Source organism: Oncorhynchus clarkii, chromosome 3, assembly GCF_045791955.1.
Source record: "Oncorhynchus clarkii lewisi isolate Uvic-CL-2024 chromosome 3, UVic_Ocla_1.0, whole genome shotgun sequence".
Lineage (NCBI taxonomy): Eukaryota > Metazoa > Chordata > Actinopteri > Salmoniformes > Salmonidae > Oncorhynchus > Oncorhynchus clarkii.
Window position 1 is genome coordinate 26,927,078 of NC_092149.1, and position 15,490 is coordinate 26,942,567.

The following is a 15,490-nucleotide window of genomic DNA, read 5'->3' on the forward strand; positions in this document are numbered from 1 at the left end:
AGACTAAGCTCTCACTTTAACTTTCATTCTGTGTAAGTTTGTCATAATGTCCCTGATACTTTCAATTTATCAGAAAGGGTGTAGGCTACAGTTTCTGTTTTATTTCTTTGAAAAGCCTACACGTATTGGTTCTACAGGACCGGCCAGAGGGTTGTCTGCCTCCCTCTGCTCTAGAGGTGAACTCTCCAGAAAGTAGACATGACATTTAGGCTCCTTGCTCAGCTTCAAAAGTTCACTAGTCTTTCTCTGCCTTTCCTCATTCAAGTATACAATGAGCCCAAACTAGCTGAACAGGGTCTCGCACACAGACATCATGTTTTATGGAAGCTTGCCCCGACCAGTTTGGCCCCAGAGTGTAGATCAACATTAAATCCTTCTTCTCAAAGGGTGCATCTAGAAGTTGTTCTTGTGGATTCTTCTTTCTCCTTTGTATTAACATATTTGCAACGGTTACCTATAAAGATAATCATTTTTTTGTAAAAAATATATTTAAAAAATGGAAAGTGAAATACATTGAAACTATCACCATTGAATCAGAGGACAGTGGACAACTCACATAGCTGATGGTGAGCAATGCTGCCATAAGCCCCACAATGGAAAGAACTAGGATGGTATTGCTTTCTTCTGATTGGTCTGTGGACTTATTGTCAAGGCAACCTGCAAATGAAAAAGTAATAATACACTGGAAACGAATACACTGAGTATATATCAGCACAGAGGAACTTTCTGGGGGGTCAAATTTAAAACACCCACATGCAGTATACAGTTTGCTTACATACCAAAACAAGCACACAATGAGATAAGAACAAACTCACCAGTCACTCTGAGGTGAACCTGCCCCTCCTGGTTCTGCTCTCCTACAGACACTTGTACCTCCCACTATCAACAGCTGTTACATTGAGCAGGAAGATATCAAAATAATTATCAGCCAAAAGTTCCACTTCACGCTCCAAACCTGCGTACCATTGGGTGGTGCTGTTAGGTGATAGCCTCTTCATCAATAGATCAGACTCCTTATTATAGGGCTTCTCACCCAGCTGGGAGAAGAGGGTGTGAGGTTACTTTATGCCCTTAACAGCTGGTCTGGGGCCAGTGCTGTAGTTTCAATAATGAAGATTACAATGAGGACTGAGGACATACCAGTTTGTAAATCACTAGTATGAGCCACTTATGTGTGAGCAGCCAAAGATCTCCAGAAAAACAGCAAAAGGCAGATAGTCAAATAGTAGTTAAATCAAGTTCCATGGTTCAATTGCTAAAAGGAATTAACTCAAGACACATTTTGCTCACCAGGACAGCAGGAGACAAACCTGAGGTTAAATTGGCTGGGAACATAAAAGTTATGAGTTCTGCTGTCTTTAGATGGAGGAAAGAGTGGACGAAGATTGATATGATTAAGTGGCTAGACAAAGGCGGCCTACAATAATAGAAAAGTACATTTCCAGAAGAAAATGTGTTGTGCTTGCTAACTTGCTTAAAGTATTTATGGTTTTGAAAAAAGTTATTGTAGTGGTACTGACTGCAGTAGTAATGGTAATGACTGGTTATATTTGAAAAAGTAGGTAGCTGTAAAAATATATATATATATATTGATTGGTTTGGTGTCTCTAGCTTGAACAGTTCAATAGTTACTGTTGCTGAGTTGTTTTATGCTAATTTATATAGTTATTAAACGTTTCTAAGAATTTAGGATTTAGGATAGAAAGTTAGGATAGCCAGAACCTGTGAAAGTTGGTTTGGTGTCTCTAGCTGAATGGTTCAAGAGTTACTGTTGGTGAGTGATTTGGTGCTAATTTATGCCAATGTATATAGTTATAGTTGATTCAAGTTTTTAAGAATTGGAAGTTAGGATAGCCTGAAAATGTGAAAGATGGTTTGGTGTCTCTATTTTAATATGGTGTCTCATAATTATGTGAGGTTTTATGTGTTGTTGGAGGTGCGTCTTGGTCAGTTTAGCTCAGAAATGGTTTCCTTCGTCAATCCGTCTAATCCTGCCTAATGAGAGGCCGGCCCTGAGGTCTCTGATCCAGGGCTTTAGTCAGTATTAGCAGGCCACACTAATGCCCTGGAAAAGAGTAACACAAAGTAGTTTACCTTGTACCACCTCACTGACCAGTGCCTGACCCCAGGTAAAGAACCGAATCCTCACCGCATTTTGACCTTGTATCTTCAGCATCCTTCATATACCTGCTGTGCACACAAACTGGAAAATAGAAGGCAAATGACAAGACGAACCTTGTTGGACAGCCCTTACGAAAAAGATTGCAGTCAGAGTGCAGTATTACTGCAGTATGCTGCTTCCAAAATAACCGTGTTTTTTTACTGCAGTTATGTTGCAATGTAACTGCAGTCAGAGAGCAGTATAACTGCAGTATGCTCCAAATACTGCGTCCAAAATAACACCGTTTTTTTTACTGCAGTAATTTTGCAATGTAACTGCAGTTAGAGAGCAGTCTAAAAAAAAAGGTGGAAGGGAGGACATAAAGACTTGTTAGCGCTAAAAGGAAATGTCAACCTACCTAGTGGTAGACAAAATGGCTTATTAGTTTGCTACGAAAAGTGTATTTGATCAAATATAAATACTTTCTTAATGGTTAAGTTGTTACAAGTGTACTAATATAAGTAGGACACGTGACATCCCGGTAACTTTGAGAAAAAATACTTTATATCGGGAGTCTCGAGGTGAATATGCATATTCATGTCTGAGGCTAGTAGCGTAGCATCTCTCTCCATCTCTCCATCCATTCCTCGTCCTGTCGTGTCCCGTATATATATATATATTTACAACTTTTTTTTTCACATACATTTTTAATTTTCCAAAAACTCATCTTCAGAACACTCTCCTGCAATCCGCTTCACCAATTTATATTTATATAAAAAAGTATTATTTACCTCAGATCTGTGATCCTCCGAGAGGCTAGCCAGAAATTAGCCAGAAGCTAGCCGGGAGCTAGCCAGAAGCTGGTCCAGAAGCTACTCTGAAGCTGGTTCAGGGGCTAGTTCAGAAGCTAGTTAGCTTATTTACTGGCTAATCGTTGGTACTCAGCTGACTACGGTTTGTGGTCATCGGCTGTCCTTTGGCTCGAGAATCTATCGCCAGTTTTGTACGGTGCAGTGCAGCACGGCTCGGAGCGGAACATATCGGACCAATTTTTCTCTCCATGTCCCTGGATTTCGGCCGCTGGCTCTGGACGTCCATGCCTGGATCTCGCAGCTAGCTAGCTGCTATCCGTGTGACTATCGGCTTTCGTCGATTCCGGAGCTAACATCAATTGTTCCGGAGCTAGCCAGCTGAAGAGTTCCATCAATCACTCCTGGGCTGCAGTCACCTATCCGGACCCGTTTTGCTGCCTACGCGGAGCCCCACCGGGCCTTCACGGCTAGACTGCCGACGTTGTCTACTCGAGGGAACTGTCCGGCTGGCTCCTCTGGCGCAACGTTGCCTGGGCGCCCATCTGCGGCCTGCTAGCCGTTGGCTATCTTATCGGCTGCTATCTGAATAGACAATCGGACAATTTTTATTTTATTTTTATTTATTTATTTATTTTTCTTGTTGGGCCTCTATAACTATATCTATTGTTTTTATTTTTGTTGTTGTTGTGTGATTTGGATTCATCCCCTCTACCACACGGAAACCCACTAATCTACTGACGGAACGCAAGAGTTGGCTAATAACAGACCTCCATCTTATGCTAGCTTGCTCCTATGCTAGCTTGCTACCGATTTAGCTGTCTAAATCGCCGTGACCCCCAACCAACCTCTCCACTCACTGGACCCTTTTGATCACTCGACTGAGCATGCCTCTCCTTCATGTCAATATGCCTTGTCCATTGCTGTTCTGGTTAGTGTTTATTGGCTTATTTCACTGTAGAGCCTCTAGTCCTGCTCATTATACCTTATCCAACCTATTAGTTCCACCACCCACACATGCAATGACATCTCCTGGTTTCAATGATGTTTCTAGAGACAATATCTCTCTCTTCATCACTCAATACCTAGGTTTACCTCCACTGTATTCACATCCTACCTTACCTTTGTCTGTACATTATACCTTGATGCTATTTTATCGCCCCCAGAAACCTCCTTTTACTCTCTGTTCCAGACGTTCTAAACGACCAATTCTTATTGCTTTTAGCCGCACCCTTATTCTACTCCTACTCTGTTCATCTGGCGATGTAGAGGTGAATCCAGGCCCTGCAGTGCCTAGCTCCACTCCTATTCCCCAGGCGCTCTCTTTTGACGACTTCTGTAACCGTAATAGCCTTGGTTTCATGCATGTTAACATTAGAAGCCTCCTCCCTAAGTTTGTTCTATTCACTGCTTTAGCACACTCTGCCAACCCGGATGTTCTAGCTGTGTCTGAATCCTGGCTTAGGAAGACCACCAAATATTCAGACATTTTAATTCCAAACTACAACATTTTCAGACAAGATAGAACTGCCAAAGGGGGCGGTGTTGCAATCTACTGCAAAGATAGCCTGCAGAGTTCTGTCCTACTATCCAGGTCTGTACCCAAACAATTTGAACTTCTACTTTTAAAAATCCACCTCTCTAAAAACAAGTCTCTCACCGTTGCCGCCTGCTATAGACCACCCTCTGCCCCCAGCTGTGCTCTGGACACCATATGTGAACTGATTGCCCCCCATCTATCTTCAGAGCTTGTGCTACTAGGCAACCTAAACTGGAACATGCTTAACACCCCAGCCATCCTACAATCTAAACTTGATGCCCTCAACCTCACACAAATTATCAATGAACCTACCAGGTACCTCCCCAAAGCCTTAAACACGGGCTCCCTCATAGATATCATCCTAACCAACTTGCCCTCTAAATACACCTCTGCTGTTTTCAACCAAGATCTCAGCGATCACTGCCTCATTGCCTGCATCCGTAATGGGTCAGCGGTCAAACGACCTCCACTCATCACTGTAAAACGCTCCCTGAAACACTTCAGCGAGCAGGCCTTTCTAATCGACCTGGCCGGGGTATCCTGGAAGGATATTGATCTCATCCCGTCAGTAGAGGATGCCTGGATATTTTTTTTAAATGCCTTCCTAACCATCTTAAATAAACATTCCCCATTCAAGAAATTTAGAACCAGGAATAGATATAGCCCTTGGTTCTCCCCAGACCTGACTGCCCTTAACCAACAAAAAAACATCCTATGGCGTTCTGCATTAGCATCGAACAGCCCCCGTGATATGCAGCTGTTCAGGGAAGCTAGAAACCATTATACACAGGCAGTTAGAAAAGCCAAGGCTAGCTTTTTCAAGCAGAAATTTGCTTCCTGCAACACTAACTCAAAAAAGTTCTGGGACACTGTAAAGTCCATGGAGAATAAGAACCCCTCCTCCCAGCTGCCCACTGCACTGAAGATAGGAAACACTGTCACCACTGATAAATCCACCATAATTGAGAATTTCAATAAGCATTTTTCTACGGCTGGCCATGCTTTCCACCTGGCTACTCCAACCCCGGTCAACAGCACTGCACCCCCCACAACAACTCGCCCAAGCCTTCCCCATTTCTCCTTCTCCCAAATCTGCTCAGCTGATGTTCTGAATGAGCTGCAAAATCTGGACCCCTACAAATCAGCCGGGCTAGACAATCTGGACCATTTCTTTCTAAAATGATCTGCCAAAATTGTTGCCACCCCTATTACTAGCCTGTTCAACCTCTCTTTCGTGTCGTCTGAGATTCCCAAAGATTGGAAAGCAGCTGCGGTCATCCCCCTCTTCAAAGGGGGTGACACTCTTGACCCAAACTGCTACAGACCTATATCTATCCTACCATGCCTTTCTAAGGTCTTCGAAAGCCAAGTCAACAAACAGATTACCGACCATTTCGAATCTCACCATACCTTCTCTGCTATGCAATCTGGTTTCAGAGCTGGTCATGGGTGCACCTCAGCCACGCTCAAGGTCCTAAATGATATCTTAACCGCCATCGATAAGAAACATTACTGTGCAGCCGTATTCATTGATCTGGCCAAGGCTTTCGACTCTGTCAATCACCACATCCTCATCGGCAGACTCGACAGCCTTGGTTTCTCAAATGATTGCCTCGCCTGGTTCACCAACTACTTCTCTGATAGAGTTCAGTGTGTCAAATCGGAGGGTCTACTGTCCGGACCTCTGGCAGTCTCTATGGGGGTGCCACAGGGTTCAATTCTTGGACCGACTCTCTTATCTGTATACATCAATGAGGTCGCTCTTGCTGCTGGTGAGTCTCTGATCCACCTCTACGCAGACGACACCATTCTGTATACTTCTGGCCCTTCTTTGGACACTGTGTTAACAACCCTCCAGGCAAGCTTCAATGCCATACAACTCTCCTTCCGTGGCCTCCAATTGCTCTTAAATACAAGTAAAACTAAATGCATGCTTTTCAACCGATCGCTACCTGTACCTACCCGCCTGTCCAACATTACTACTCTGGACGGCTCTGACTTAGAATACGTGGACAACTACAAATACTTAGGTGTCTGGTTAGACTGTAAACTCTCCTTCCAGACCCATATCAAACATCTCCAATCCAAAGTTAAATCTAGAATTGGCTTCCTATTTCGCAACAAAGCATCCTTCACTCATGCTGCCAAACATACCCTTGTAAAACTGACCATCCTACCAATCCTCGACTTTGGCGATGTCATTTACAAAATAGCCTCCAATACCCTACTCAACAAATTGGATGCAGTCTATCACAGTGCAATCCGTTTTGTCACCAAAGCCCCATATACTACCCACCATTGCGACCTGTACGCTCTCGTTGGCTGGCCCTCGCTTCATACTCGTCGCCAAACCCACTGGCTCCATGTCATCTACAAGACCCTGCTAGGTAAAGTCCCCCCTTATCTCAGCTCGCTGGTCACCATTGCATCTCCCACCTGTAGCACACGCTCCAGCAGGTATATCTCTCTAGTCACCCCCAAAACCAATTCTTTCTTTGGCCGCCTCTCCTTCCAGTTCTCTGCTGCCAATGACTGGAACAAACTACAAAAATCTCTGAAACTGGAAACACTTATCTCCCTCACTAGCTTTAAGCACCAACTGTCAGAGCAGCTCACAGATTACTGCACCTGTACATAGCCCACCTATAATTTAGCCCAAACAACTACCTCTTTCCCTACTGTATTTAATTTATTTATTTATTTTGCTCCTTTGCACCCCCATTATTTTTATTTCTACTTTGCACATTCTCCCATTGCAAATCTACCATTCCAGTGTTTTACTTGCTATATTGTATCTACTTTGCCACCATGGCCTTTTTGCCTTTACCTCCCTTATCTCACCTCATTTGCTCACATCGTATATAGACTTGTTTATACTGTATTATTGACTGTATGTTTGTTTTACTCCATGTGTAACTCTGTGTCGTTGTATGTGTCGAACTGCTTTGCTTTATTTTGGCCAGGTTGCAATTGTAAATGAGAACTTGTTCTCAACTTGCCTACCTGGTTAAATAAAGGTGAAATAAAAAAAATAAAAAAAAAAATTGAATACAGGCCGTGACGTCACCAACCCTCATCGAATATTCAAAAATATTGATACAATAATGAGATGTGTCCACCAATCCAAATAAAAGAGAGGCGGGAGCCATCTACCATTGTTAGAGCGGAGAGACATGTGTTTTGTCAGAAAATCTATAATCTTTGACTGCAGTAAATCCGTTGACTGTCCTATTTCCACGCCCCGCATTTATTGATTAACTCGTCAAGCATCAAACATGGAGCTCTTGCCTTTGATTAAACGTTTTTGGTAAGTAGGAAAGGCAACGTAAAACGCAATTGAAATGAGACATAGTTATGGTCTCTATGTAATATATTTCAGACTATAACTTTAACATGGACCTTATTTTGATAAGAAAAATGTATCGAAACCACTAGGCTGCTACAGTCTCGCGCACCAATCAGATACTCCTCATATTTCCCTGTGCGCAATCGCGACGAGGGTATGTTGTCTATGTGTGACTGCATATAAAAAAAATCCTATAGGTCTGTGTTTATAAGAAAATGTAATAATTTACATCTTAACCATATTTAAAAGGTGTCAGCCGAGGAATTCCCCTTGCTCTGGACCAGGGTCGGCTGTGCTCTCCACGCACTGGACCAAGATCTAGAATTCCCCTAGCAGGGTCTGCCCCTGGCAGGAGTCGAGTCACTGGTATTCTTTTAAAGGTCCACCAAAATGTTCATTTACATTTTATCTCGGTATAGTCAGTTCTCCCTCACAGCACAGGTATTTTAATAAAAAGTCAAATCATTGCCTGATCTTTTCCCAAAGGGCCAGGGCATCTCATTTTTTTCTTTTCCGAGGCCCCTTAAAACAGAAAGACAATCTGGGGTCCCCCATGGGTATTAGGGCTCTGCTTAGTTGGCCAAGGCTTACTTTTAAAAAATCTGGTGTCCACCTACATTAGAGATACAATTTTTAAGAGTAAACTGTCTGATTGATATTAATTGTTGACACTCACTATATAAAATTCAACATTGTTTTTAATATTTTAATGCATGTCAAACTCTAGTTTGTGATTTTCTATTTCTTAGTTTTCTCCTTATATTTTCAAGGGCTCCTAAAAGCTCTGGGTCCCTCTCAGGGTAAATTGACTGAGGATACATTCTCATTTACAGTAACAACCTGGGAATATTTACATTTATGTGTGTGTGTGGGAGGGTGGGTGGGGGGGCAGATTTTGGAATTTAACCAGGACACGATAAGTACCATGGGATCTTTAGTGACCACAGAGAGTCTGGACACCCATTTAACTATCCCAAAGACTGCACCCTACACATGGCAATGTCCCCAGTCACTGCCCTGGGGCATTGACCTTCCAAAACCTGTTCAGCAGCATCCAGCAGCATCCAGGGACCAACTCTGCTTAATTCAGCAGTGGTATTCAGGGTGGTATGCTGCTGGCTAAATGTGGCCTATGTGACAGCAGTCTGAATTCTACAACAATGTTCCATAATAGATCTAATGTCAGATTGTCTAATGTGAAAGCATTAGATGTCCTGAATACAAAGCATTATGTTAGCCGCAAATACAACACATCACTGATTACCACTCTTCATATTTTTAAGCATGGTGGTGGCTGCATCATGTTTTGGGTATGATTGTCATCAGCAAGGGCTAAGGAGTTTTTTAGGATAAAAATAAACGGAATAGAGGTAAGCACAAGCAATATCCTAGAGGAAAACCTGGCTCAGTCTGCTTTCCAACAGATACTGGAAGACAAATTCACCTTTCAGCAGAACAATAACCTAAAACACAAGGCCAAATATAGACTGGAGTTGCTTACCAAGACGACATTGAATGTTCCCTTAGTGGCCTAGTTACAGTTGTGACTTAAATCGACTTGAAAACCTATGGCAAGACTTGAAAATGGCTGTCTAGCAATGATCAACAACCAATTTGACAGAGCTTGAAGAATTAAAAAATAATAATGTGCAAATATTGTACAATCCAGGTGTGCACAGCTCTTAAGAGACTTACCCAGACAGACCCACCACTGCCAAAGGTGATTCTAACATCTATTGACTCAGGGGTGTGAATACTTATGTCAATTTGAGATTTCTGTATTATAATTTTTTATTTATACTAAAAACATGTTTTCATTTTGTCATTGTGGGGTATTTTGTGTAAATGGGTGAGATAAATGTTTTTATTTAATCCATTCTGAATTCAGGCTGTAACACAACAACATTTGGAATAAATGAAGGGGTATGAATACTTTCAGAAGGCACTATAGATGCTAGAGATGCCAAGCAGTAACAGAAAGCTCTCAAGGTTAATCGGTTCATCTTGGACTTGGAAGTGATTAAATTAACTGGCAATTGGAGAGTTACTGGTCTGAAATCCTAATGCTGTTGTGTTATAAGGAAGATACTCACTTAACCTGTGTCAAAATTAGCAAGGATTACAAAAACATTTCACATATTTTTATACTGTCCACTATCTACTCTGCAATTTATTATTGGTACAGAAATACATTTCTTGTTGAAGTTACAAGCTACACTTATCCCTATCAGACAATAAGCTTAGAGACACGTGACTGACTGAATAGGTAGATACAGTGAGGGAAAAAAGTATTTGATCCCCTGCTGATTTTGTACGTTTGCCCACTGACAAAGAAATGATCCGTCTATAATTTTAATGGTAGGTTTATTTGAACAGTGAGAGACAGAATAACAACAAAAAAATTCAGAAAAACACATGTCAAAAATGTTATAAATTGATTTGCATTTTAATTTCCCTCACTGTATCACTTTGTACATTTCATGGAGACTTACGAAATATCATTTAAAATTGTTTTTATTTTTTATTAACTGCCAGATGTCATTTGATACACACTAGTATTACATGAGCTGCAAATAAGCAAATGTTTTTTTAGGTCAGATGCTTTGCATTTGTACTCTTTAATTCTGTTACGCTTATTATTATTGTGCAATAATGTGTTGAGTGCTATGATCACACAGTTGACGTGAAAAAAGGTCACTGTTATTGTATATGACCCGAATCCATGCACTCCTTCTATCAAATCTGTCTTGTGATATGGTGATGCAATAAAAAAAAATATTGATTTATTCTATAGTTAAATTTTTTTAAGCGACATGAAATTTCATTTTTCTAAAGGATTTTCATTTTCAATGTTGTTTAGATCACATGTAACCTAGCTTCCATTTTATGCTGTGTGATGTTGTTACCTTGTAATGTGTTTGGGGTAATGTGATTGTCGATGACAGTGACAGAGACTTCACAGAACTGTTGTCACTCAAAAGATTAGTGAAGAGGTATTTATGGATTTAACAATTAAAACAGTCATCCAAAAATATCATATTTCAGCTATCACTGTGTCAGCCCTTGAGGATAATTGGGATCATCCCTTTTAAAATGTGCACATTACAAGTGATGGAAATGACTCGTGTCAAGGACCAGTATATAACTAGTATAAAATATGACAGAATGTGTTGTATGAAATAGGTATAGATTTGTTGCCAGCCATTTAGCACCTCAAACAGTATACTATGCAGACAAATAGTTATGTATCTAGTTTGTAAGCCTCTGTAAAATGGTAAGGTAAATAATTTATCTTAATAACATGAAATATTCTGAGTAACAATCAACTTTTCTAAGAGAAACATCACTACTGTGGTGACTAAAAAAGTGAAGACTCGTCTTAAGAAAAAGTAAAATAACATTTATCTAAGAACACATAGCACATGTACGTCAGATACAGTACATTACAATTATTTACACGTCTTCTTTATTTTCAACGTATACACAGAATTGCTGATCATATTCAAAAACCGGATAAAGATTTATACAAAGTTTATTTTCTGTCAGTTACTTTTTGCCAATATTCACCAAAGCCCACTTTTGTATTGCTTGGATGACATTTTTATTTTTTGGTTTTGCATAAAAAAGTATATACTGTTTTGACCTCACAAAACTAAAATAACTAAAAGTTATCGATAATTCCTGAACATTAGAGTTAATTGAGAGCTTTGCTTGGCTCAGATGGAATGCAGTCTTGGTTGATTTCATCTCTCTGTGCAGAGTCCAGCATGTCCCACCAAATCCTTCCAACACGGGTGAGTCCCATTGAACAGTACTCAGATCAATTCCATTTCAATACTTGTCAATAAAGGATTTTAATTAGGCATGAAATTCAATGCAGTACACATTGATCATTTTCCAGTTCAAAATCAATTTCATCCTCCAATTACTGAAACTTCAATTGACTGGGTTGACTGAAATGTAAATGGAATTAACCCCAACATTGCCATGGAAAGACCCTGCAGAATGACCCCTATTAGGTTCTAATTTTCAGAGTAAAAACTCAATGGCACTATGAAAGCTTTGCCAAGTTTATTCTTCCCAGAGGATCAATACAGCTGCATTAGACAAAAAGATTTTCACACAAGCACTGATATTTAACCCTTTCTCTTAGGCTGAGTCTCCTCCTACCCATCTGATTGTATCTTTACTGCTAGGCAGGAAACTAAGTAATATGGCCATAAACTTTTCTTTCTCCCTTAACGTGACCTGACCTCGACCCCCTTCATTACTAATCCATGGCTCTCTCCCCTTATCAAGCAATGCCTGCCATATGTGATCGCTTACCTGCACTCAGCACATTCCAAGCTTAATTGCACACACTATATACCTTCCTCCTACAGATAACCATAGGATCCCTGATATAATGTAAACGTTATACATTACCCTCTCTCCCTCAGTGACATGAATAAATATATTTCATATTCTCAGAACCCCACACGCCGTATCATTCATTATTTATTCTCCCTTTCCTGAAGTTCCTTGTTGGTGTTTGATCTTGGGGCTTAGATTGTGGGGTCCCTTCACCAGGCCCTGCTCCTTGCTCTTGAATGCTGCAGTCATACCTACACAATTTAGTTCTACAGGATCGTCCAGAGGTTTGTCTGCCTCCCTCTGCTCTAGACGTGAACTCTCTGGAAAGTAGACATGACTCTTAGGCTCCTTGCTCAGCTTCAAATGGGCTCTAGTCTTTCTCTGTGTTTCCTCTTCACATTCAAGTATACAATGAGCCCATACTAGCAGAACAGGGTCTCACACACAGACATGTTTTATGGAACCCTGTCCTGACCAGTTTGGCCCCAGAGTGTAGATCAACATTAAATCTTTTTTCTCATGGGGTGCATCTGGAAGTGGTTCTTGTGGATACTTCTTACTCCTTTGCAATAACATATTCCTTAGGATGACCTATGGTAAAGATTAGCATTATTAAGTAAATAAGGAAAATGAAATACATGGAAACCATCACCATAAAATGTTAGTTTCTTTCATCTGTTTAAAAAAACCAGATAACTCAGAGGAACAGCTGAAAGTGTAGTAACTCACATAGCTGATGGTGAATATCAGCAATGCCGCAACAATCCCCACAATGGAAAGAACTAGAATGGTATCCATTTCTTCTGATTGGTATGTGGACTCAAGGCAACCTGCAAAACAAGTATCCACAAATCCTTGAGCCTCACTGGAAATGTTTTAAAATATTAACTTTCTCTGGCTCCAATTTAGAAACACTCCCATGCAGTATACAGTTTGCTTACATACCAAAACAAGCACACATTGGGAGTAGAACACACTCACCTGTCACTCTGAGGTGAACCTGCCCCTCCTGGTTCTGCTCTCCTACAGGTGCTGCCAGGAGACACTTGTACCTCCCACTATCAACAGCCGTTACATTGGGCAGGAAGATATCGAAAGAATCGTCAGCCAAAAGTTCCACTTCACGCTCCAAACCTGCGAACCGTAGGGTGGTGCTGTTAGGTGATAGCCTCTTCATCAATAGACCAGACTCCTTATTATAGGGCTTCTCACCCAGCTGCAAGAAGAGGGTGTGAGGTTACTTTATGCCCCTAACAGCTGGTCTTAACCTGCTTAACCTTATAGAATGTCATATTATTCTTTACGTAAATCTGTATGATATGTATCATATGTTACATTTTGTATGGTATGTATTAATTTGTGGATGTCCATTACCCATTTTGTATGATATGTTACAAATTACAATTCCTATAATATGTTACAAATTTGCTAGACTTAAAATATATTACGAATTTGCAAAACGTATGATATGTTACGAATGCTAGCTACTCTAGCTAATGTTAACTAGGCTGGGCTCAGGGGTTAAGGTTAAGTTTAGGAGTTAGGTTAAAGGGTTAGGGTTAGGGTAAAGGTTAGCTACAAATATTAAGGTTAGGTGAAGGGTTAGCTAAAATGGTTAAGGTTAGAGGAAGGGTTAGCTAACATGCTAAGTAGTTAAAAAGTTGCTAAAATGCTGAAGTTGTCCCTGATGAGATTCAAACTCGCAACCTTTGATTTGCTACATATTTACATTGTATGCCCACCTATCCACTCCGACCACTCCCCCTCCTTTAGTTTTTGCCTTTAGTAACCATCTGTCTGTAACCATAACAAACGTAACATATCACACTAAATGGAGTTTCATGGATTTACTTACAGAATAATACAAAATGCTCTAAGACAAGTTGCTGGTCTAGGACCAGCGCTGTATATATTTTTTTACATATATTGCATGGTTCAAAACACAACATTTGTGCTATTATAATAATAGAAAGCTTACCTTGTACCACCTCACCGCCCGGTACTGGACCCCAGGCTTACGTATTGCTTTACATTTCAGAATTGAGTCCTCTCCACAAACTGACTTCACCTCTTGTGTAGGCTTATCCTGTGTAAGCCCACCTTGCAAGTAGGCAGCTATAGACAAACACAAGGTAAATCATCATTTCAGGTGAGTCTGCAGTTAGACTGATATCAAAGTCATTGTTTAATAGAAATTACAACATACCTAGAATGCAGACGAGTTGAAAAAACATATTTGTAGAACTACAGCAATGAAGATGATGATCCAGAAAAGAAGTGAATAATTTTATATAGTAAGCTAAAATGGAAGTGAAACTAAGGGGATTCCCGTAGAGTGCTTCGTCACTGTGGGTGTGTAGATGGATGAGAAACTATCCGCTTCAGTACGAAATGAAGACGGGACAGCCAGGGTCCTGTATGAGGTGTTAATATGATCTCATTGAATTACATATTCTGGGGGTGATGTCTCAGGTGCGCGTGCACTCTCCACTGGAATTGTATTTCTTGAGCATATCATGGCGATACGAGGCATTATCCTGGTGTGTTCCGGTAGGCTGTTTTTCATACATGTGTTTTCATACACAGCGTTAAAATTAAGCACCGTTGTCACTGGATGTTATTTCTGAATGTTAACTCAATACTTTATTTAGCAGTTTATTAGTAGATGGGCCAAATATGGTGGATAAATGAAGATATTTAATTCAGGTAATTTACAATTGAAAAATTAAAGGTCCGTTCCTGTTTGCTTAACGGGGTGGCTATCCCATAGGCGATAGCAGCTCGGCCTGGTCGACTTAGTTCATTGACTTTAATTGAACCAGAAAAAACAGCGAGTGGGGTGTCTCGTTTCTCATCCGTCGCTGGCTAGGCATCAGATGCATTTTACGCACGCTCACACATGCGATGTGTCTGTCTGCTTGGCATTACTTAGATTTATTTCCGTAGATGAGAAGGCGTTAATTCGAAAATAATAAATATATATATATATAGGCTTTTTGCTTACTGAAATTTCACATTCATTTTCCATCGCCTGTGAATAACCACACTGGCTGCGCAATCGCACACATGTCTGGTAAAGCAAAAGCAAAATTAGGGAATCCCCTAACCATGAGAGCTAGTCACTCGCTCTGAGCCCTTGTGGCGCGATGGGTAACGATGCTTCGAGGGTGTCTGTAGTCTATGTGTGCAGAGGGTCCCTGGTTCTAGTCCAGGTAGGGCGAGGAGATGAACAAAAGCTGTGCTGTTACATATAGAACTCTTTTTTGGAAGGTCCTATAAAGAACCATTAAAAAGGTCAAATAGGTTTTTATTTTTATTTAATACATTTATTAAACTTTTAT

General features: G+C 40.7%; 1 protein-coding gene and 1 pseudogene across 1 annotated transcript; both read right to left on the reverse strand.

The window, feature by feature from the left end:
• The window catches only part of LOC139385326 (uncharacterized), an 8,086-nt pseudogene extending 4,887 nt beyond the window's left edge, over positions 1-3,199 (reverse strand).
• Positions 3,200-11,637: 8,438 nt separating this feature from the next.
• LOC139405865 (CD83 antigen-like) lies at positions 11,638-14,455 on the reverse strand. Its single transcript, XM_071148303.1, has 5 exons — positions 14,356-14,455; positions 14,128-14,264; positions 13,131-13,365; positions 12,879-12,979; positions 11,638-12,740 (listed from the first exon to the last, which is right to left on the reverse strand). Exons 1-5 carry the CDS (start codon positions 14,381-14,383, stop codon positions 12,588-12,590), a joined length of 654 nt encoding a protein of 217 aa, XP_071004404.1. The 5' UTR covers positions 14,384-14,455; the 3' UTR covers positions 11,638-12,587.
• Positions 14,456-15,490: the final 1,035 nt, after the last annotated feature.

Bases quoted from the DNA above. Each gene is read 5' to 3' on its own strand.
- LOC139405865 (XM_071148303.1), bottom strand. From the start codon at position 14,383: ATGTTTTTTCAACTCGTCTGCATTCTAG. The intron at 14,265-14,355 runs GTATGTTGTAAT...GTTTGTCTATAG, and splicing joins TCAACTCGTCTGCATTCTAG to CTGCCTACTTGCAAGGTGGG. The intron at 13,366-14,127 runs GTAAGCTTTCTA...CTCTTCTTGCAG, and splicing joins GGGCGGTGAGGTGGTACAAG to CTGGGTGAGAAGCCCTATAA.